The sequence below is a fragment of the Orussus abietinus genome, unplaced genomic scaffold (assembly GCF_000612105.2).
Source record: "Orussus abietinus isolate OABI.00-Male unplaced genomic scaffold, Oabi_2.0 scaffold579, whole genome shotgun sequence".
Classification (NCBI taxonomy): Eukaryota; Metazoa; Arthropoda; class Insecta; order Hymenoptera; family Orussidae; genus Orussus; species Orussus abietinus.
The window spans coordinates 6,293-31,131 of record NW_019394720.1 but is presented as its reverse complement, the minus strand read 5'-3'; the positions used below and the strand labels follow the sequence as shown (position 1 = coordinate 31,131).

Genomic DNA, 24,839 nt, shown 5'->3' with positions numbered 1-24,839 from the left:
ATAAAATATGTCGACTGTAAAGGGTTAATATAATCGATCATCGAATTTGATATTAAACGAACTGAAAGTTGCTTCACGAGTCACCGGCGACTCATGACAAACCCTTGACAAAAATAGCAATCTAACATTCTTAAACGTCAAAGCCTCAAGACGGGATACCAGTGCACGTGAATTCTGTCACTGGTTCCGAAAAAGTGAAGAAAAGTAAATCCTTTTTCTGAGATGCCCAGTGACCGATTAGCCATTGTATACCGAGGTAATTTATATTGATCCTCATTTTTTAGATATCCGGTGATCCATATGAAACGGTATTAAGGCAAAGCTAAGCTTGATGTCGAATCGAGGATCAAATCGAGAGCTTACTCGAGATCGCTCAAGACCCTATGCGATGTTATGCAATACGATGGAGGTACATCCTGGGGCTAGATAACTCACCTGTTGCTGAAGATGGGGTGGCACCGGGCCTGCACCCTGCTGAAGATGGGCGTTATGGGGTCCTTGACCCATGAGACCACCGATCGGCGGATTACCCGGACCGTGCTGATTCGACGTGGTTACGGTCGTGTAGCTGTGGTGATTCGCTTGTTGGTACGCTAGATGCGGTGGATTGTTTTGTTGTTGTAGTTGATGTTGTTGATTGTTCATTAGTGGTTGTTGTTGTTGTTGTCTAGAGTCTAAGTGACAGACAGGGACAGACACAGGCACAATGCAGGCATCTAGCAACAGAGAAGAGAACAGAATCGTGTTGTCATTTATGGCGCATTTTTAGTGAGCTCCGTTTCGTCATGGAATGACTTCCGATATCAGCAAGAATCTCTGTAGAAATCTTCACGTTCGATTCGCTCTTCCCTGAGATTGTGGAATTATTGAAACTTTATCGTTCACAAAGGACGGATATAAACTTACAATCATCTTTGCGCTCCAAAAGAAAATAACAGTTAGTTCTTTGAAATTGTTTGAAAGGGCCCACCAAAAGACACACATTTCTTTTGCACTGCATCAAGTCCAACCCTTGATATTCCAACTTACTTTACATTAAAACTTTGACAAATTTAAGACTTGTTTATGTTACATTTGGAATGATAGTAACAGAAGGGAGTAATTGTAACTAGTTGGACAGTCTACTGTTTAAAACTACTTGTGATTAATGTTAAGTTACGGGAAAATCTAAAAATTTGATTATATAGAATATAGTGTACTGCGAAATTTCAATCCGATCACTAAACCAAATCTGAGTGGATGCCTTACGTTATTGTAACCGGCCATTTGAATTGTGTACTAGTAAAACCTGTACGCCTTTGCTTGAGTCAACAGTTTTCTCTATTCGAAGAGAATGTAGGATGATACCGACCACAGAATGTATATTCACACAATATTGCCACAAAGCACAAGATGCGTTGCAAGAGTTACATGGTTATACTGTTTTTAAAAAAATAATAAAGGTCTCTGTACAATTTTGTAGAAAATTTTGAATTTAATAACAAATCCGAATCCATTTTAAAAATACAATTTGTATTTCTTATAACAAATGTTTGTTGGTGTACGTAGAATGATTACTATATTTACAGTTGAAATTCACTTTGTTCATAATGAATTCGAAAATCGCGCCAATGGAGTTCACAAACATAATACGAAAGCAGAATATTTCAGAAAAAATCAGTATTACTTATGAAAATATCTGTTCCACGCATTTTCACGAAAAGAAAAATAATAAAAGTTCAGAAAAGTCATTAAGATTTATTTATTTGAATTTAATCCACTGACATGTATTAAATTTAAGAAATGTCATAAGTAAAAATAATTTTCATTTCGCGTAAAAAATACGCGAAAATTGCGTATAAAAAATACACGCAAATCGCGAGAATGGTATAACATTAAATCAGTGTTGACTCGAAACTGTTATTATAACCCACTTAGCACTCAGATGCACCAGTATTATTTTATATAAACAAAGGTACAATCCAAAATCAAGATTTTTTAGACTCGTTGACATAAGCCAGCAGTAAATTTCTCCCGTTCCGTTGTCCGAGATGTAAGATTTTTTACCATATTATGAAAAAGAGAAAAATTAATCAAAGCAGTTGACGGCAATTTTTCATCCTGTTGCTTCATATATCGAAAACAAGAGAGCACAAGCAGATACTGTTTACGGTACAGAAAAGAATCTAGAATAAATTGCCACACAACTTTGCGTTATACTCTAACACGATTCCCAAAGAGTTAAATCTGAATTGAATAACACTTCTAAACAGAAAAACTATTATTAATACGAAGTACAAGTATACGTTGTAACATTTTTCGATGCAAATTAATTCAATAAAAAATCAAGAACACTATTTGATAGAAATTATCGCTGTAACAATGTAAGTTTAAGAGATATATTTCCAAAGCGCATTTCTTCCTAGTCGTTTCAAGAGCTTAGGTTGTTTGAATGATGCATGAGAAGAGCGAATTCTGCAACCATGAAGGATGTTGAGCACACATTGGATTAAGCACGCGTAACTTGGTAATTTGCCTAAAATGTGACGAAAGCTGCTCTGCGCAATAAATAACAGTACACATCGTAAAAAATAAGGGATGGACGGACAGACGGACACGCAGAATCCGATAGTCGTCGATCCGTCCTTCCGTGTACGGATCCATCGATAGACGATCGATCCGTCGATCGGTGGGTCGCTAATTTAGTTATAAATGGCCAGCATGACAACACGACACGCACGACAATCATGTGACACGACGACCATCGACCAGTTCAGGCATACAAAAACGAATCATGTCGATATATACGTCTATATATGTCATATATGTAAAGAAATACTGCACTCGCTACTCTGAGATCTGTCTTTGCGATAACAACTATTATTGTAATTGATATCAATATAGCAACATGATCCTGATATAATCAATCGATAAATAAATATAATGCACGTGTAATCGCCTATACATGTACATACATAGATATACCGTACGCATACGCACGAAATGCGTGCGCAGGTAAATCATCCATCTACATATACGTACATATTCGCGTGTATATGCGGACATATATATCTGTATATATATATGTGTAGAGTAACAGAGAAGTAGTGAGAGAGGGAGAGACAGAGTAGGGCAGATGTAGAGTATAGAGCTATGAGGTGCTCGGAGAAGAAATATAGTCATATATATATATACTTAATAGAATACACTGAAAGCAGCTTGGTGTTCATTGCATTTGTCAAGTGTATAGGAGCGCATGTTCCCAGGACATTCGTTCATGTGTCCCTCTGTCACGCGTGTTACGCAGGTTACGCGCAAATACAAGTATGTAGGTGTGTTTCAATTTTTTTCCGCCGCAATTTTCTCTATGCAGAACTGCTTAGGTCCATTTAGAATTGCGACGAGTCATCTGTCCCTTGTCCGTACTTCGTACCGTACTTCAATGACAAGAATCAAGGTAGGCATTTTAAATAATTTTTTAAGTAACTCCGTTTCTGTCACAATATATGTATGGGGCCTAGGGATATATGTATACCCATGTATACGTTGATGAATTTCCATTCGATCGCCTAGTCACCCGTAATTACCCAATATAACGTTCGCATATCTGCTAACAAGTACTGAGAGGTGGATCAATTAATCCTTGTGCAAGATATTGCGGGTACTGGTGTTCATGTCCCTGTTCCTGTTCCGTAGGACAAGTAGTTTGAGTATAAAGGTCGCACATACAACGAAGTCACTTAATCCATAATATGGAAACTATTGTCTGATCGAGAAAGGGTTATTTCAGTTAAGAAAAAATAATAAGAAGTGAAAAATACCCAAGTACGGTGACTGAGCTTGATTTCAGTGTGATTTCGGTATTGTGGATTATGTTTCTTTTCTTATGTATATTTTTTGCGATTGCCTTCAGTTACTTCGATATATGTTTTATATTCAGAGATTAAAATCAATGGGTAAAGGGTGGCTTTCATCTGTCAAGTTAAAAATTAAACCGCAAAATCAGTTGATACAATTTGGTATCAGTCTGTGGCAACAGTAAGACAACTCTATAGTGGAGTCTATGTAGTCGTGGCAAGACTTTTACAACTTGCGACTAGGGAGTTATATCATTTCATTTTACTGTGTTATCATTATATGTAGAATACGTTTCGAAAACATTGTACACAAATGACAGTTAAATAAAGCATCCTTTAAAGCATTATTAAATTAATGGAAATTTAATAACTATAAGGATTTTTACTTTGGATTGACATTATTAACGAAATGTATTTTACCTATAGACTTCGATGAATAAACCTAGACTACTATACGAGTTAGTTTTTAATTTCAGAATAATCTGGAATTGTTTTTTTTATCGTCGTAATATAAGCAAAAGCATTTACATCTTTTGAATCAAATAAATCCAAAGACACAACACATGTAATACCGTCAATCGTTAACATTAATTACGTCAGTTTTATATTAGCATATTTGCCATCAGAAAGTAAATGGATAAATAAAGTATAATATCATATCACGATAGTAGACTTAGAGTCAAAAAAACATTTTCGAAATTATTCCTGCGTAACAAATTTTACTCAACACCTATTAGGATTGGCACACTGGCCATAAAGGTAACAAAAATAGTAGTCTAGGTTTATGTCTACCAAGAAATCTGCGGTTTTAATGTTCAGTTTCCATAGGATCAATATTGTCATTTACAAACCATAACAGAACAAAGTTCCGTACCTTCTTTAACCCCACATGTTTCAAATAGGTATAAGGATTGGCTGTAACCCTGTGACACTTCTGCCTGTCGTCTGGCACACTGAGTCTCGTGTCTCGTGTCTTGTGTTGCTTGCCATCTATGTTTCTGCTCGCACCGACTCACTTAGCAAGATTTAACACTTTTACACAAATTTACTCTCTTATTTTATTTTTTTTTATTAATTTATATCTCCGTTTTATTTCCAGTATATTTGTTTTTGCGTATATCCTGAAGATAGTCGATTAAAAATGAAGTAAAATTAAGAAACTAATTAGAATACCTGAAGCTTCCGTAAAATATATCTGAAATTAGACAGTTAACGAGGTTCCTAAAAAATTGACATGCCGGTTATTCACACATCGCATTTCCCACTATATTTCTCGTAATAATGTTATAATCTGGCAGGTGGTATGAAAATTTACACTGCAACATAGTCATGTAACGGTTGGATGTTATCCGGAGAGATAAACTTTAGAAACGAGGACACAAATAAGTGAGAAGAAACGAAGAAGTCTAAAAGGTCTCTATATTAAACAAATAAGAGTAAGTAAATAAATAAAATTGAAAAATGCGCAAATTATAAATGGAATAAAAAAAGAGATCGAGATAAATACAGAAACGAACTTAAAAGAATAAACAACAAAATAATTGCGCTAACGGAAAATATAACAATACAAGAATAAATAAATATAAAAATAAAACGCTATGCCGGAATAAAAAGATAAATAAACAGAAAGATGAATTAAAAAACAAAATAGTACAAGAACAAGACGTAAATGATGAATAACAACGATTAGAGAGAGAGAGGGGCTTAACTTTTCTTGGAGGTGTGTGTGAAGGAGCGTCGGTGCGGCAATAAAATGAGTCAACTTTTTAATGGTCCGCCGATTAAAATCCAATGGCCGATACTTGGCCAGTCCTTGTAAGAGGAACGTGGCAACCGCTGGCCAGATCGTGCGTCCACGATCTTCAGAAATTTTCTTCAAAATTTCTATCAACGGCCCTTGATAATGGCAGCCGACTTTCTTCTATCCAACGGAATACCGTTGAACCCCCTTGTTCCCTCTCTCTTCATCTCTCCCTCCATCTCTCTCTTTACAGATACTATTTATTACATATTAAGAATAACCACTACAGTTATTACGTCATGTTGAATACTCTTCACTTCCAACAGAATTAAAAAATTCGATATCAGTCTTGTGCAAAAAAGAATTAAATAAAAACGAAACATCGTCGAAGTTATCAATTTAAAGTTGCTACTTAATATAAAATTAAACACTTCAATGTACTGCTCTATCTCGTTTTACGTTAACATTTTAGTAATCGTTTCAAGTTATGTTTAAACGCTTCAGATAATTGTTTCCAATCGAAGTAATCATTTAGCGAGGTTCATTGCAGAGTCGGTGCGAGCGAGGTTATGATATACGCCACCATTTTCGGTGTCGTGTCAATTACGGTAATAGGTTCTATCCGGTAATAATCCGATATAGAAATGCCCAAGGAATGATTTAATGTTTACCTTTGGCACGTCGGTGGCCGGAAGGCGGAGGTTCCCTGGGAGGTGGTGGAGGACCTCTCGCACCGGGTCCTTGACCTTGTCCGGGAGGTCTTCTACTTCCTGCGGGTAGGGGTCCTTGAACTGGTGCTTCGGTCAGGAAATTACTCGGAACTAGTCCACGTGCCCCGTTGACCTCACCCACGTAGAATCCATCGTCGTCCATTTCTCCGTAAACGTAGACCTCGTTACCGGTTTGGAAAGCCACCTCGACTTGCTGTAAAATTATAGGTTTAACATGATTTCCAGTTTCTGATTCTCGCTTTTTATTCAGTTCGTACAAAGCTGTAACATTATCCTGTGAAGGTAACCATAATCTCAACGTACTCAATCTATAAGAATAGATGTAATTACGAATAGTCAAATACCTGTAACCTGTTTGTAGAAATTAAGATAATTGAAAATATGGATCTTATATCTGTTCAGTTATTTTGACAGTAGCGACTATTTTTGGGAAAGAAAGTGAAAAAATCAAGTGCTAATGCATGAATCCTTAGGCGTGAACGAATACTTACCTCCTTTTCGTACAATGCAATTCAAATTTATTGTCAAGCGTTTAGAATGAAAGTCAAAATCAAAAAGGACGTTTACTTACAACAAAGTCCAAATCATTCGATTTGAAGAAAAATTTGCAGGTATGTAGAGAGTCTCGATTAATTGACATTCAAAATCTTGTATGAGATAGTCGTTTCTTAATGTCGAACTTATCGTGTTTTCTTCTAAATTGTAATGTGTACTAAATCATGGCATGCAACGAATGTATAAATACGCACGTTTTGTAATTACTTCCATTATATATATTTAAACGAAGATACGAGGAAAAAACGTCGAGTGCAAGAATTACCTCCGCATCGACATTAGGCGAGAGTTCTTGCGGATCGTAATCGAAGAGAGCGATCATCTTTTTGACCGGCACGTTAGCGTAAGCATCAGCGAATCTGTCATTCAGAGATTGGCCCCTCCTACCCATGGTGCCTTGACCTTGAATCTGGCTCTGATTTTGGTCCTTCAATTCCTCGACCATATTGTGCGGCACGTATCCTCGTCTACCCCTGCATTCTCCCCAATAAAATCCATCGGCATCCTTCTCGCCATAAACCTTAAAATGATACAACCCATGTTGCATAGAAATCATCAAACATGCGATGCAAATAAAAAAACTAAATAGAACAGCGTGGCAGAAAGGATGAAGAAAACTGTTCTACATAGAAAGCCAGATTCCTTTGATGTCTAGGTAAGATGGGCAATCTTAAATGTACATAACATACAGTTAACGTCATAACTAAGGAACGAACGTTATCAAACGTTATGAAAACGCTATTAATGTACAAATCTAATGGTTTAATACATGTTAAAAAAGCGTATCTTTTCCATTACTCATCTTTAAAACTAAAATACTGTAATTGTTAAATCATTCTAAATCATCGATTTAACAAAATACGTGCCGCCAGAAAAGGGGTAAGGAATTACGCGAGTTGGCCTGATATTGCACGTGTTCGGATTCGAACTCCGAGGTAAGTGCATTACCAGTAATGTAAGAATGCGATGCAAAGCTAAAGACATCGAGAAACCTTGATAGTGTCGCCTTCGGAGAAAGGTAATTCCTCTTCGCAGGCATCGGGATTGGGCGACATGGTGGTGGGGTCGTAGTCAAAGAGCGCTACGAACCATCGGATCCTCTTATTGACTGGTTGAACTCCACCGGGAGGATGGTGCGGATGATGAGGTCCTCCCTGAGGTCCTTGTATCACGTTACCTCTTCCACCTTTGTATATGGGACCTCGCCCCCTTTGATTCACTGAAAATAGTAACCACATAGATCGTTTAGTTCCTGCAACCCGATTGAATCCTCTACGTCTGACTCTGACATTTAAGAAACGTCAAAGAAGCCAATAAGAAGATATTCGAAGAGAAGTTTACAAAACATGTTTGTAAAGTTATTTGTGTTGCTTGGTGTTGTGTATGTATTAGCTGTAAAAATATTGAGCAATCTAATGCGATACCTGTGTATCGTAAGGATGGAGTCATGGGTATTCTTGACGAATGCCATCAAAGGATTATACGGATGAAATAAAAAACGTGTTAAACAATATTTGTTATTTATGTAATAGATAAGTAAGAAATATTAATTAGATAGACAACACACTGTAGGAATTTAAAGGCAAGCAAGCGGAACACAAAATCATTTTTAAATTTTACTTAATCATATCGACGACTTAGAAATTTTGTTTCACTCTCAGACTTATTATTCACTGCATAGAAGATTTTCACCTCCTTATTAATAGGTTAATTCAAGTGGTCATTGAATTTGATTGTCGTTTGTAGCACTTAGCTTGTACACCGATTGAATGAAAAAAATGAAGTCAATTGCGAATTAATTACGTGTTACGAGAAAGCACTACACACAAAACTAAATACAGCGATAAAATACTTCGAAGAGAATTATGCAGCATTCAGAGAGTTAAAGACAGCCGCTCGTATTATTTCTGTTGTCATTTGTAAATAAAAATCTGGGCATTATAAAATAAAATTATATCAATATTATTCCAACACTTTTCTGTAAACTGAGTCACAACGTTTTGTTTTTACCCTGTACTTTACAACTTCTTTATGCAAAAAAAAAATATCATTAAATCAAATCAAGTTTATCCCCCCGCGTGTCTTTTTTGCTGTCGATCACTAAAAATAGGCGTAGATTACACCTACATATGAAAACTTTGTTCAGAACTGTAATTTAGAATACAAGGATTGCTTAGTATGCGTACTGAAGGCATAGTTATATCTAAACTTTCGGAAAAAGGAACATACTGTACCGTCATGGTACACCATCGTTTACACACAGTTTGATAAAACTATGCCTTTAGTACTCGTACCAAATAATCGATGTATACTGAGCTGCAGTTCTGAATGAAATTCTTATTAAGTACAATTATCTTCAGTGCAACCTATTCAGATAAGCCAGGATGGGTGTTTGAAATATAAGCGATCCTCGCTGATCTATATTGGATCACTTTGAGTAATAAGCGTCTTCTGTTAACATTTTATTGACATGAAATGATAACCAAGCGCGGCTGTTTATGCGTCAAAGGGATGCAGCGTCTTTCTTCCGTGTAGGCAAACTGTAACGTGTGGTTTTGAAAGCGTCTCCTGAGGTCCCACCACAGGCCCGAAAGCAACAAATTCCATTCCGAAGTCCGACATCCTATCACGCCTTTATTTCAGCATTGACGATGACAGAGAAGAAGAAAGTAGGATGCACACGAGCCGACGAGGGAATATCTATACCCGACTGATCCTGATAGTAACAATCCTGAGGTCTCGAAGACTCGGTGGCTCTTCTTGGTGATCTATGGGATCCAGGTGGAGGTCCTTGGGGACCTTGATGGCTAGAGTACCGATGATGACCATGATGAGATCCTGAAGGGTGGCCCATAGGTGGTCCGGAGGAAGACTGCGGGGCTTGTTGCATATTTCGACCTCTTCTAGTTTGATCCTCCTCCTCGCTGTAGTTTGCCTCACTGGCCGAGTCCTTCGTGATTTCAGGAACACCTGTATAGTGATATTCCTTTAGTATCCTATTCTAACGGATCTCAAACTTGACCTTTCTAATTTCAGAACTCACTACATCTCGTCAAGATTCGCTACGATTAAGTTGTGCGAACAAAGGGTCATTGAATGACGAGACTAATAACGGCCGGTTTCACCAACAGCGATTAAATAATTGAATATTGTATGACAAAGTAAACGCACAAATCCTTGTAATCGAGGATTAGCTTGTTGATCGAGGTTAGTGGAACCGGGCTTAAGTGTTCTACCTCTAAGAGAAGCAGCGATCGATCAGATTTATGTCTCTTAACGATGTACTTCTTCTAAAGTTCTAAATAATTTGTATCCTCTAAGGAACATTTCAATATTCTATACGATATTCACCTGTATCGTAGTAACACACAGTACGATTTTTAATAATTATCTTAAAAAACGTGGCTATAGCAGTGCATTTTACATACACGGTGCGTCATGTCATTTAGAAATTGCCCGCACGAAAAATTGCGTGGTAAAATTATAACGTCATAATAAAACGACAGATTACAAAATAACAGTTTATTTTTCATTACTGATGGTCAATGATTAAATTCTCTGATAGTCTATTAGAAGAGATCTATGCGGATCTGTGTCTATTTAAAAACGAATACAAAAAAAAAGGATTTCGTGAACTTTTTCAGAATATGCTTTCGGCGAAATGTGCAAGAAAAATTGATAATGATGTCACAGGGACGTTACAAGAATGATCAAAACCCGATGTACATTTGTTTACAAATTCCATGATGTCGAAAGAAAATTATAAATATCTCAAATTAATTCTTCTTTGCAAGTATCTTTCAATTAGTACATGGAATTGAAAAAGGAAATTTTCACATTCTTAAGAGATATCCTTGTTTTCACCAAGTAGAAAAGTAGTACCTTTGTATTACTAACTTAATAGAGTACACTGCGTTAACTTTGATTATTTGGTTTGCCTACTCTGTGCGAATGCAATCGAGGAACGAAGTCAACTGACGACATTCTCGTATGCAGTATTTCTACTGCACACATAACCAGTGCGTCGTTTGGTGCATCTTATTTATGATATTCGTCTGCCAGTGTTCTGCGCCAGTTCAATAGTGGGGCAAATTATACTGCATTATTACAACTGCATTAGTACAAAGCCTGAAAATGCGGTTCGGAACGGATTCGAAAATACCAAAAAAAAAAGTAAGATTAATAAACTAAACAACGTAATAATTATAATATGAAAATAGATCGGATACTGCTTCAGTCTCATTTCAATACTATTTCTATACAATGATTGTAGTTTTTAAGAACAATCTATAATACATATAAAAAAGAAATATGAAATCATTAAAAAATATATTCATGTACTTTGTGTTGTTATACGTGTTCTCTCTCGTATAAATATTTTGCCTAATCAATAAGATTTTAAATGGCACTTTTTGAAATTAATTCTTCCTACGTATTCATTAGCTTTGATAGTTTTTACATGTATCATCGTAAGGCGCAGAATATACTATGCAATACTAATTAAGGAAGGAAATTAAATTAAATGTACTTTTTTACAAAACGATCAAAGCTAAGATTTGGGGCTACTGGCTTTTCTGGTCAATCAAAGCTTTGTTTGGGACTTGGTTAAATTCATATCGTGCATTATGAAAATAAGCTGAACTTCAACAAACTATCTAAGGGCAGGTGAAAATACATTTCGCGAAATGCATTCCATAAGTTGGATATTTCAACACTTACCGGATAACGAAGATGTTTAATTTCGAGATTTGAGAGAAATTACGCGAATAACTCTCAGTGTGTGTTTTCATATGTTTGCACTATTGTATAGCCCAGCACGTAACACTTGTTTAACACTAATATTGCTCATTATAAAACAATCTGTGAGTCACCTCTGATTGAACTATAACAAGCAAAATGCCTTTTAAAGACAATTTTTATGGAGTAACTGTGATTTTGTGGTATTGAAATATTTGTAATGTAAAGAACAATACACCATCTATGAGGTGTCTATATTAATTCATTGATTAGGGCCGCCAGATAATGAAAATTGAATAACTGATGAATTTTACACATAATAATAAATACAATAGAACTATATATTGACAATCAAAAGTAATTACGCTGAATGGGGGAATTGATCTTAATTTCTTTGTAGTACATGTCGAAGAGAACGTATCGATTCACAATATGAAACACGCATTAAAATTATTTTGCTATATTCTTTGAGTAAAAAAAAAATTACAAGAATAATATATTTGGCGTTACATCTTCTAAGAGTCCCTTCTTAAACTGGTTTCTGTCTTTTTATCTTTGTTTATAAGCATGTATTTATTCGTGTTTACCGCACTGTTTATACGTGTACCTCAGGTAATTCGCTTCGTTAATGTGTACATCGTCGATTCAATATCACTTGCGTAAGTGACGCGCCATTTTCAATATGTCGATGGTTAAAGGTGTTACAATAATGTGGAGCAATGCAAAAACATAACAAATATGATAGAGGAAATAGGAATAATTTTCTGTACTTTCTATGGAATTTCAAATGAAAACTTCAACATTTTTTAGAAATAAAACTAAATAAGTTCAGAATGTTTTCCTCGAAAAATCATCGGTTATTTGTGATATGATAAATTTTCCAAAAAAGCCGAAGTTATCTCCGAAACCCTCCGGATTAAAAAGTTTTTATTTTTACATTTTCAGTTATTACACCTTCCATGAGGATTCTAAAATTTTAATTGTATAAAATAAACGACATCGGTTATACGAAAAAATAACCCAATCACGATGCGGTTACTGTCAACGGTTCATGATTTCCGTTGTCTGTCTTCGGATTTTATGATCGGATTATGAAGAAACTTACATGGGACGACCTTGAAAGTACCCTCTTTAAGGCAAAAAAGAATCACCAAAATCGGTTAACCCGCAGAAATTTTATGCCTGAACATACATAAACATTTTTTTGTTTAAATATACGGGACGAATCGATAACCTCCTTTTTTTTAAGTCGATTTGAAGTGTAAGTACTCTAGGTAATTCTTAACTTTTTTGGCGAGAGGAAGACATTTCATTGCCCTACGAAAAATCGTTATAAGAATAGTTTCATCCTTGGTTCGATAAGTTTAATCAATTCAAATAATGTTTACCAAAAAAGATGTTTCTAGTGCCCCGAATACGCATAAACACCACTGGCTCGTCACATTATCAAACATGGCGATAAGAATTTTTGAGTTTAATGTCGAATAAATTTGCTTACCCATCTGCGAAACGCCTTGACCAGGATAGATCTCCTTGTCGGAGAGGTTTTCGTCTGTTTCGATGATGACTTGTCCATGAGCATCCACCCTGGTAGCACCGTGTCGTCTCATGTGAGCCGGAACCGGCGCACTTGGGTACCTCTGTACTGTGGCCACACCACGTCGATTAGGGTCATCCTGGTTGCCCACGGGAACGAGATTTGTCTGCTGCTGACTCTGATCAACCCCGGGATGCATCGTGCCATGCTGAAGATGTTGGGTGCCACCACGAAGCACACTGCAGGGTATCGCCGTGGCGCAGCTATCGCCCGATTGGCTTTCGCGACTCTTCGTCCTAACGGTGATATGCTTTGGATTCAAGCCCATTAATTTGTGAATATCGACAAGGGCGTGATCACCGGTGGGGCTGTCGACGTCGGTAACTTTCTTCCCGTCGGCGTAAACCGCGTAACCGGTGACGGCCGAACCGTTTAGGGCAACAGGCTGCCAGGTCACTAGCAAAGTGCCGTCCTGCGGTCCAGCCTCCACCTGAAAGCCATTACGAAACTCAGCTAAAAATCTAAATACCTTTGATAGATCAGAACCAACCGCAAACTACTCAGAGACATTCGAGACTCTAACGTCGAAGACAGAAATGCGTCTCTTTAATCATTCATCCATACTTCAAGTAAGCAAATTCATACGTAATGCGGGACGAAGAGCGTGATAAATATTTCACGCGGAACATGAAATGAAAGCCCTTTTTGAAGTTATACTAGAGGCTCCCTCAAATCCGATTTACATATATGCAAAGTGTACCGATTCAGGAATTATTTATCTACATTTAAGTAGCTTTCACCGGTAAGTTTCTGTACGCCTTTTCCTTCACTGCCGTTAAAGGTACACGTAGCATAAATTCAAACTAGGGCTTCGACGAATAAATATATAAAGTTCGCCGCAGCGAGGGAAATCTTGATAATGTTTTCAACCTGGATATCGACCGGAGGGTCGGGCAGTCCTTTGGGCAGAGTTTTAAAGTGGACGTGGCATGCTAAATTATTAGCAGACTGAGCATTTTGGTCCTCGAAATGCGTTGCTCGCAGATTCTTAGCCTTGACGGTAACCCGGTAGATCGTGGATGGCGCTAGCCCCGTGATCGTGTGTCTATACACGCCCGGCTTAACAGTTCTGACTTCAACATTGTTCACGCAGACTACATGCTGGTGATTGCTGTTGCTGGGTAACCAAGAGATGACGGCGCTAGTCGCGGTGACGTTGGATGCTTTCACGGCAGTCGGTCCCATCGCAACATCTTTCCCTATCACCATGGTGCATGCTGCATCTCGAGATGTCCTTCTCATGTGAGTTACTGAACGTACGCTAATTCTGTGTGGCTGCGGAATAAGAAAATCTATTACAATGTATACTCAAACAAGCGATGATTGTCAAAGTAATAACTAGATTGCAATGAATGGACTGACATGGATATGAAACATTTTCGAGAAAGTTATTACGGCATGACAAACACATACATACAGGACATCCAGCTTACATCTGGAATGTCTAATGTATCGTTTAAATGATATTTTGATGTTCTTAAATGATTCAATTTTTCCCTACAGGATCCTATTAATTATTTTCCTTATTATATATGCGCTAGAGAACGTCTATAATTCCTTGTAGATGTATATATTAAATATGGAAATACAACATCAATATTATTATTATATTCATTAGAAAAGGTAGGGGATAGAATGTAAATTACAAGTTTATTTGGCCTGTTCAAGTAGACGCTAACGAAGTACTGAAAACTGCGTTAATCTATCATGATTTTAAACACTTTAATAAGAATTGCGTGTAAACAAATTAGCATACGCACCCGAGTCGAATCAACACCCTCAACTAGAGCTCTGGTCCTCTCGGTGGCTTTTACGGTGACCTTTAGAACTCCATCCACGTAAACATGATAGGACTCCAGCTGACTGGGATTGTCAGGTGCCGTCCAGCCAATCAGGACGCTCTTGTTCAGCTGCCGTTCAAGCGTGAGATGCTGAGGCGCCGGTACTAGGTCCGAAAACAGGTAGACTTCTTCAGGAGGAAAAAGACAAGACAAGCCTAGCTGTAGCTACTTTGCCTTTTACTTCATTCTTTTCCTTTCCCAGAACGAGCCCAATTCAATTCGATTCAATCTGATGCAACAATGTCGAATGACGTCAACGATGTGTGTCATAAATGCGATAACTTGATATAAATTTCTTAAAAAAAAAAAAAAGAATTATAAGATGTATATTTTTCATACCGCCAGAAATTTGTGGTGCAAATTGAAAAGACGTATTTCACAACGTTACTAAAAAACGGTACTATAGGTATAGGCAATTGGGTTACCTCTTGAACAATTATACTCGAGGTTTGGTTTTCATGAAATAAAGTAACAAAGAATTGAACAATTCTGTTGCTGACGAGGAGCTCATTTAGTGTTTATCAGCGTGTGAAATATTGCAGACAATCAGTTTGATAGTAAATATTATTAACTTTAATGATAAGTATTACTGCCAATATTGCTGCTGTTCATTAAAATGGTCGCTAAACTTAAATGACAATCACCCGAATATGACTTTCAATTAAACCGCGGTTAGTTACGTTCCTGAAGGAAAAAAACGAGCTGCACTTTATGTACACAGAAAATACTGCTAATTACTTTGCAGTTCAGAGTTAAATTTTCTGGAAAGCAACTGCCTTGAAATATAAATCCATCGGTAACTAACATAGCTGACAATGCAGAAGCAGATTCTGTAATATTTCACGTTCTACTCTTTCAAATCGTTAATTAAGATGTACTGTTCTTTACTACGTATACTAGTAACAGCATTTAACTACTTTGTTCTACAATTTAAGACATAACTACTAGAGCCTTAGCTATAAAGGTTCGATGGATTCGAACACATCGAATTGATAGAATCTTCTGGGCAACTCGAAGGAACAAAATTCGTAAGAAGAGTATCATAAAACACGTAACTTATCACGAGACTTATAAAAGACGTCATAATCCGGAAGCCGTATCAGCGGAGGGTTGAAAAATAAGAATCCGGAGTGAATTGGGTACTCGACGGGTCAGATTTCTATAAAACACTTATACGCAATGCACGGTACAAGTTTACGATTCCCGACGTCCTTCTTCCTTCACAGCAAGACTAATCATGAGCTCTAATAAGCATACATTAAGTTGCAGCATTCACTTCTTCTTGAGAGAACTCAGAAGAGGTACCAACCTGGCGGTTCTTGCTCATCCTCTTCCGCTATGTTATCCAACTCCGCATAAGCAGATAGTTCGGCTTGACGATTGCGATTTCCTTCCTCTAGTGCTGCCAATTCCAAATCGATATCCTGTAGATAGCACTGTAAGTCATTTATGGATGGATTATTAATCTCCAGCGGATAAGAAGCTTGATTTAAACAGAATGAAATAAACGAAGCTCAACGGATATTCCACGGATCCAATTCTCCTGTAACGGAGTTTGAGTGAAAATTAGATACAGGTGCAAGTTAAACATTAAATCTTGATTTAAAAGGACATAACTAGTTCTACCTATTACACGTAGCTGATGTATTTAATGGATATGTTCTGTTGCCCAACTAACTACGTATGAAAATTCACTATTTAATACTATAGTTATGTTCAAACTAGATAATAATAGACATACATAAGGTGTCACTTAACGTGTTCTGTCGTATTTATAAGTTCGCCCTGGTGGAAAAATGGATTATAGTCTTGCTACAAACTCTGCAGAGAAAATCTCTCTTTTTCGATGAAATTTGTGTAAAATAACATTAAATTAATCTGTACATAGATGTAGTTAGAAATTTGATGGAATTTTATGTCGTGAAACGCTGCAACAGAGATCCAGACTACACTTGGCAACTTCTGTACGATTCGAATCGATTATTTTTTACGTTGTTGTATTATTTCGAAATTTCTGTTCCTGTTACTGATTTATTCTAACGAAATTTTTTGTAAATGCGTTAAAATATATACATATATTCAACGTTATTACTGAACATTTCGTAAAGCACAAATATTTGAAATGTTTTCAGAGAGAATGTGCCTATGTACTAGAATATTGGAATAGAGCTCACTTGAGGTATAGTTGTGGACGCTGCATCGTCAACGTCTCTGAGGCCGAGAACAGCCTGATGAAATTCAAGCAGATCGTCACCGACCAGTTTCTGCACAAAATTAGCGGGTAGGAGACCTCTTCTGCCATCGAGGGTCTCCGCATCCAAGAAACCATCCTCATCGGGCTGACCCCATACAAGTAGATAGTCTCCCCCTTGAACCGGCAGTTCCGCCTCCGGATTTTCATTAGGTGAATGCTGAGACGGTTCGTAGCTGAATCTAGCAATGTAAACGTAGCATCTGCCCTTTCCAGGAATATCCAACATGTCGACTTGGCCCTCCGGTACAACACCCTCGTTGGTCAGGCGATCCAAAGGATTGGTTAGAATGCCAGTTGGAATTTTTGGCATCTGCCTGGGGCCCAAGAAATGATGCCCCGTTGTCACATTAGCAGTTGGCGAGCTAACTCTCAGACTTTGTTGAATTTGTTGAATGATAGCTTGTTGTTGAAGCTGATTGGCTTGCGACTGGGCGGACAATTGTTGCATCGCTTGCAAGGGGTCTCCTATGGCTTGCAGGAGACCTCCAGACGTAGTCCCTGCAGCAAAAAGAACGCCGTTCAATCGACGAAGTGTTTTTATTACTCAATATTTCGTTACCAAAACAACATTAATGTGACGATTGGATAGTTTGCGTTATGCATCTCATTTTACCTGGAACGACGCCCGATGTGCCGAAAGCATTGGTCCCAACAGTCGAGTAAGTAGATCCAGTGGTGGAGAAGGTGCTCGGACAGCTCGAAAAAGGAAGCCCAGGTTGCGACACACTACTCAGAGCATTCAGTGTCGAATGAAAGCTTGGCGTTGAATATGGGGTTAACGATGATAACGTCGTCTGTGGTAGGTTTGTTTGAGGAACGGGATAGTTGTGATGTGCCAATTGCGTTCCGTAGCTTGTCACGACGGAGTTGTACGTTCCATTGGGATGCGTTGCTAATGGCAGGTTCGAGTATGTAGTTGTCTGTGAATTAATTAATTATTTAATCAATTAGTTGTCGATAGGCTGCCAAGTAAGAATTTATAATCGCGTCAGTGCTGAACCATCGCAGCTGCAGATTCTTCAACTGCGACCCAGTGTTGGCACTGAGCCCAAATGATAAGATCTGCCCAGCAAGCACTAAGCTAGCTTACTGGCCCTGATGCTACCATTGACAGTGGTGCCGACGGCTGACATGATTGGTAGCAAGATCGTTCGACAGTATCGGTACGGGAGGTATTAGGTGTGATTAGATGCTTGTGTGGATGACACTGATCAAATTTTACGACTGGACATGTACAGGGCCCGCATTTAACTAATTTCATTAGAGTAAGTTGACAGTGAACAATGGACCAACATTGGCCAAACTTTTCCTACATGGATTCTAAAAGCTGTTCAAGAACTACCTCGCCGAAAATTCGTCTCAATTTCTACATGAATAAGAAGAGAATTATGATTACTTTTAATGAATAATTGGGTACTCTCTATGAAGTACTCCTTCAGATTTAACTACTCTTTAAACCTGAATTTCTAAGAACGATAGCCGGATATTTTGTTGTAAATAATGAATAGTTATTTACAGCGCCAGAATGAATAGCTGCTAAACAGTTCTACTTGAATATTTAAGTTCACTATGCTACAAGCATTTCATGTTGAACAATTAAACTTAGCAACATCTCTGGTTGAGTTTAGAATGCTACCTAGTCTTGATAAGATTAATTGTGTGTATTTTCTACAAAAGTAACATAAATACGATTTGAACTTGCACGTCTTATTTGCAGTCCACCCTAACAGGTAAGAATACAATACTGCAATTTAAATATGATTTTAGAAACTTTTATACATTTTCTTATTCAAATCCTGAGCTTTCTAAAGGCCGCTTCACACATTTTATGTGTTCCTAAAAAGAAATATATTCTAAATCCACTTAGCAACGTATATTCTCTTCAACAATAGTTTATACTTACTTATAGGGTAACTCTAATAGTTAATGTAAAGGTTCCATAAAGCGCCTATAGGATGACGATGAACGAGTCGTGAACAATCAACGTGAACAACTTTGATTACGTTACTGATCCCTGTCATAAGACAAAGGTCGACAAGTCGGTTTACCTGCTGAGTTCCGTTCAATGAATAGTTTTGAGTGACCGGACCAGGTTGACTGTACTGCGTCACGCCACTTTGATTAACCGACGCCAAGTACGACGTCGAGGTCGGATGTTGCTGCTGATGGGAATGTAGGTGCTGTTGCTGCTGTTGTTGCATAGGCTGCTGATAAGTTTGCGTGCGGGTGTGTGGGTAACTCTCTTGGAACTGATTGGTCGGAAAGTGGGTGTGCGCTTGCTGTTGCTTCTGCTGCGGCGGTAGAGCACCTTGTGAGTGAGAACTGGACAACTCGTGTTGCTGTTGCTGCGGGTGATATTGTTGCAGTTTCTGTTGAAAGGCGGGTTGCGATTGGCTGGTGGATAATGAAGGCGCGGGTGGGATCGGTTCACTGAAATACGGTGGCCCGTTTGGGGTCAACGGAGGACAGCCGGGCATCATCGGCGTCAAGGGCATAGGCGAAGCCGCATACTGTAAGAAAAGATCAACGTGCTTCTGCTTTCACAATTGGAAGGAACGCTTTATGATAAAACACGAAAGTTTTCTGACGTTCCTTCGTGGATTTGAACGAATCCAGGTGGGAACGGATATCGACTTCCCTTCGTGCATGGAATTCTAATCCTTAAGTTGATTTACAAGAAAGTAAAGCAGTCTTGTTACAAGGTGCAGTCAAAAAGGAAGCGCGTATGTTTATCTTTTATATCAGGCAGCAGTGGTTTCATCGATCGATGCACGATGGAGCAGCAAACCACATTAAAAGCTACGATATCTTTGTACCGGCAGGAGTGATCGCGCCTACCTGAGCCGTTTGCGTTGGCATTCCAAGACTGAGTGCGTGGGGATGCTGGGGATGCTGGGGATGCTGCTGGTGCTGACTAAGATTTGGGAGATTTTCCGCACTGGATCGGAGAATATTTTGAGCGGCGGAGGGTTGCTGCGTTGTCACCGTCCCTCGCGTGTGGTCCAATTCGTGGATCATTCCAGCACTGGAGCCACGCGAACGCATTAAACACGTAATTTGTGTACATGTATCATATTCTCCTCTAAGTATCTATATGCATCGCGAAACAAACCCTGTCAAATGAAACAGTTCCCATCCGAGCTTACCTATTGTCCTGCTCAATCTTGGCAATAATTCTATCGATCTCCGAACCCGCGGGCGGCCACGTCGACGAAGGGATCGCCGTGGAGCCGGCATGGCCGCCGACGGTGGGTCCTCTGCTTCGGGCTCGTCTCAGGCTCGTCAACTCCAGGGATAGCTCCTCGTACTTCACGACCTGGAGCTCCGTTTTCTTCTCCAGTTCCCTAATTTTCGACTGCAACGCTTCCACCGACTCCGGACCCTGGTACCGACCCGCTAATTTCTCCCGCAGCTGGTTCTGCGCTTCCGCGTGTTGCCTTTCGAGCTCAGCGCGTCGTGCCTCCGCCTCCCGCATTTGCTGAAGAATAGCGTGTTAATTGAATAATCGTTAAAAGGACATCTAGCCATACCGATTCGGGACGTGCAAGTGGAGCAATAATTTCCTTTGCAGTAGGAATTTGTCATGCCCTTAATATCACCTTTAATATCATCTTAATACAGGCGCAAAAACGACGATAACTTGCACTCATCCGCTCTACCATCGTACCGCGTTCAACTAGATTCAGCTCGGGCAGAAAAATATTTCGTTGAATCCTCAACATTTTTATTGATTCTACTGTACAGTGTGGTTATCATATGGACTAAATATTTGATTGACATGACAAAATTCTTTGATTGGTAACTTTTGGTGGATTACATAAAATATTCTTGTACATCACGCCAAGTATTAAAGTAATTCGCTACATTTAATCAATTTTAATTTGTTGAATTGTGCAAATATTCGTGCAAATACTTTCTACAATTAACAAAACGATTTAACCGAAATGCTTTGGTCGTTTGACGCATACTAGTTTGGTTGAGTGAAATTAATATTCGGTTCACTTATCCAAAACGTTTACACCGCGATCCAAATGCAGTACATTGAATGAGTTTGTCTAATGAACCAAATTTTTCTTTTTTCTGCGTGCATTAATGGCAATCAGGTACATACTAAAAAATGTAGGCATTCCTTCGCGCGGATCGTTTTATCGTTGACTCGTAGTAACTGAACTCAACGTACCTCTAGAATGGACTCAAGTACCGGATCTTGCATGATGACGGTTCTTGCGGAGGTGGCTCCGAAAGCAGTTCCGGTACCCTGGAGCTGAGTAGCCTCAGGTACCGTAGAAGTGCCACCTCCGACGCCACAGCACTGCAACATTCACTCGGTTTCAGTCGATCTTTGCGTTATCGCGAGCGATACTATCGATCTAGCGGCTATCTCCTAATCGTATCGGTAACCCCTGGAAGCAGATACTTTCAATGTCGGGTTGATACCGATGGGCGGGAGGTAGTCGGTGGTTAGCGGTAAGAGGTAAGATATCCGAGAAGGCCTATCTTAATTAATTGCAGCCACTCGCGAGCAGCTGGCTTGGCAGTCCGTGATCGATTTGTAGAATCCTTCCGAAAAGGGAACTCCTCCAGGTCGGACTAAACGAGTTATCCATCTCTCACCCTTGGATCAAGTGAAAACTAAATCCTCCCCGAGGAAAGGGAAAGACTATCGAAGCTACATCGAGTTGCGATCACGACTCGATAACTTTCGTTCAGTGACTTTCGAGTTTCAGCGAGATCGGGGGAACGGAGGGTAACTTTACGCTTCGTTCGAAAGACAATATACGCACAAACGTGCGTGCTCATGCGTGCGTAGGGTGGCCACATAGAGTGCACTCGTTCTTGCTGCACGATTCCACCTAGCTGGACTATTTATAAAGGCTACATTACCCCACGGGAAGGTTTACGGATAACCACGCATATTTAACCCGATATGTTACCGATTGCACTTATCTCTATACGTACATATCGTTTATAATGCGGGTGACATTCAGTGCGAAAGCGTTGAAACATTACGTGCGATAAACTTGCTTCCACCTTCCAAGTAATGTGGCCATTGAAAAAGAATGGCTTAATTTGGCTAAACGAAGAGCATTAATCTACCAATCGATTCAGTTTTACACCTCATATATACATGCCACATTGATATCAATTAAAACCAATTTCTAAACGTTATCATTATATCACTAAAATGTACAAAAAGTATCCACGTATAATTGATAAACTTTAATAAAATGTCTTCAGCTCTCTACTTAAAGTACTTTTTACGTCACAAAAGAAATTGCTGGCCGGGGAACATCCGGGAGCCCGAGCTCGTACGGCACCTAATGGCATTAAATCAATTAACTATTGATTTCAACTAAACATCCATTTGTCTGCGTTTAATGCTCAATTTCATCGACCCAACCACTTTCTCCTTCGTTCTATTCGCGTCGGTCTTTTCCTGTACTACTTCCTCTGGATTCCAGAGAATCGGCACAAGGAGATCAGCAATTACGACAATCGATTTCACATCTCGTTGTAAATGCACGGGGCTTTGTCTTTTTTTTTTGCTCCATACTACGACGCAGTATCCAAACGTAACTAGGGACTTCGATCCGTGGCTAGTGCACCGAAGGGAGGAAGACCGAACGCGAAAAAGCAAAAATTAGGTGAAAGGACAGGAAGGGTCACGAGGGTGTGGACACGCTTGGGAGGGAAAAGGATGGACGTAGGCGGAATTCTAAGGAAAGCTTTCAAAGAGGGGCGTACCGGGATAGGGGGATGAAAAAGAGGAAGCGAATTAAGCGAGAGAGGAAGGAAGAAAACTCTGGAAAGACAAAGAAGTAATCGACGAAAAAAAGGATAATTAGGGGAATGCTGGGAAGTCGGTAAGAAGAAGGTAAAATTGCCACCGATCGTTTCGTTACCCACTTTGTCCTTCCTTCTCTAGTGTCGAGATCCACCGACGAATATGAGGGAAACGGAGTTCAAGTGGTTCGCGAAGGCCACCCTCGACTCAAAGTGAAAATTCTCCGAAATTCTTTAAGAAGGCGATTAGAGCAGCTGGGTATACGCCATTTTCGATAGAAGATGATACAGAGATGTACCCACGCAAAGAAAAAAGACGACGAAAAGGTCGAAGGTGACGCGCTCCAAAGTATTCCCCATTAAGCGAGCCACGCGAAAGATGACGCGATGTATTGGCAGAACTCGTGCTAATTCACGCAAGAACCAGATATCGAATGTCGTGGGGTTTCGAGATACAAAAAATATCGAGCGGATGCGTCCACAATGATTAGATCACCCGATAAGTCATTGAGATTCACCGAACCCCGTAGTCCCGTACGCGATATTTCAGGAAAAATTGGAAAATGGAAACCTTCCCGAGTTACTCGTGAACTCTGCGAGACCAGAAGCCTTGCTATTTCCGCGGATAAACAAAAAGGAACGTTAAGTTCCAAAGGGGAAAAAAAAACGAAACGTAATTCACGGAAAATCTCGGCCGGGTGGAATACCTGAGCGCCGAGTTTGTTCATGTCGAAGTGGACGAACGCTTCACGAAGAAGGACGAATTCGAGTCGCAGAGGAGGGCGGGACGACGATTCGACCGATCCACGAGACCTGGAGGGTCCGCAAGACACGAGAATTCACAGCACCAGAGATTAGGCTTCCGCGACATTTCTCGGCAAGACGTCCCCCGGGGCGACGTTTCGCACGGGTCGAAAGGGTCGCGAGAAACGTGCAATTCACGAAAGGGCTGACGCGAAGGTCGCGCGGTGCTTGGGACGGAGAGAACTCGCCCGAGCGATCGAACGTCGACGGCGAGAAGCCGCATGGGCGACCCGGACGGCCCGGGACGCAAGAGTTGGGACGAGCACGTCCCGAGAACACTTAGGGTTGAGGCGCGACGTCCTCCGGTGCACGAGTCGAACGCGAACGACATCGGACCGGGTTTCCCCGTTCCTCGTCACTTTTCCGGGCAAGCGATCGAACCTCTAGCGCACTTAGGTACAACCTACCGGATTGATCCGTAACGATTCGATCGGCCGATAGAACATCGGCGCCGAGGAACATCGATGAGCACCGCGCGAGGAAAAATGAGAGGCTCCGAAGCGAACCGTAGGAGCGGTCCCTCGCGAGTCCCTTTAACTCCTCGGCTCCGCCGACGGGCCTCCCTCTTCGTCGCTGCGCGCGAGAAGCGTCGCGACGCCGAGCATCGCTTCGGGCCAACGCGACTTCCGTGATTTTCTTCCCCGCGTTCCCGAGCCGGTCCGTGCCCGTCTCCCGTGGCCGCCCCCGCCCTCGACTTCTCGGGGAATAAATTTCTCGACTCGGCGCGCCACGGACGAGGCGAGTCGAGCTCTCGCGGCCCGCGCGTCCGGCGAGCCTCGCGGGGCCCTGAGTTGCGGAGGTACGGCACTGCTTATCGATCACCACCAACAGCGCCCCCTGTACGTGCACGACACAACGTCACCGCCTCCGCCACCTCCACCGCCAACGGTACCGCGGCCACCGCCGCCGAGGGCGGAAGGCGCGCGCCGACCCGGGACGCCTCGAGGTCGCCGAAGAGG

General features: G+C 40.2%; 1 protein-coding gene across 4 annotated transcripts in view; it reads right to left on the bottom strand.

Moving 5' to 3' along the window:
* LOC105704391 (RIMS-binding protein 2) overlaps positions 1-24,354 on the bottom strand; it is a 29,874-nt gene extending 5,520 nt beyond the window's left edge. The window contains exons 1-16 of one of the 4 annotated variants that reach the window (XM_012433622.1): positions 24,288-24,354; positions 21,473-21,604; positions 20,439-20,770; positions 20,131-20,317; positions 19,341-19,802; positions 17,906-18,212; positions 17,213-17,790; positions 16,348-16,474; positions 14,958-15,142; positions 14,068-14,472; positions 13,099-13,627; positions 9,570-9,833; positions 7,856-8,082; positions 7,129-7,383; positions 6,249-6,501; positions 436-716 (exon numbers count right to left, since the gene is read on the bottom strand). In XM_012433622.1, the coding sequence (XP_012289045.1) occupies positions 436-716; positions 6,249-6,501; positions 7,129-7,383; positions 7,856-8,082; positions 9,570-9,833; positions 13,099-13,627; positions 14,068-14,472; positions 14,958-15,142; positions 16,348-16,474; positions 17,213-17,790; positions 17,906-18,212; positions 19,341-19,802; positions 20,131-20,317; positions 20,439-20,770; positions 21,473-21,604; positions 24,288-24,326 (4,563 nt within the window). In that variant the 5' untranslated portion in view covers positions 24,327-24,354. The remainder of the gene's footprint in view (positions 1-435; positions 717-6,248; positions 6,502-7,128; positions 7,384-7,855; positions 8,083-9,569; positions 9,834-13,098; positions 13,628-14,067; positions 14,473-14,957; positions 15,143-16,347; positions 16,475-17,212; positions 17,791-17,905; positions 18,213-19,340; positions 19,803-20,130; positions 20,318-20,438; positions 20,771-21,472; positions 21,605-24,287) is intronic. The other 3 variants (XM_012433701.1, XM_012433789.1, XM_012414597.1) reach the window with 3 other exon arrangements.
* Between the last annotated feature and the right edge of the window lie 485 nt (positions 24,355-24,839).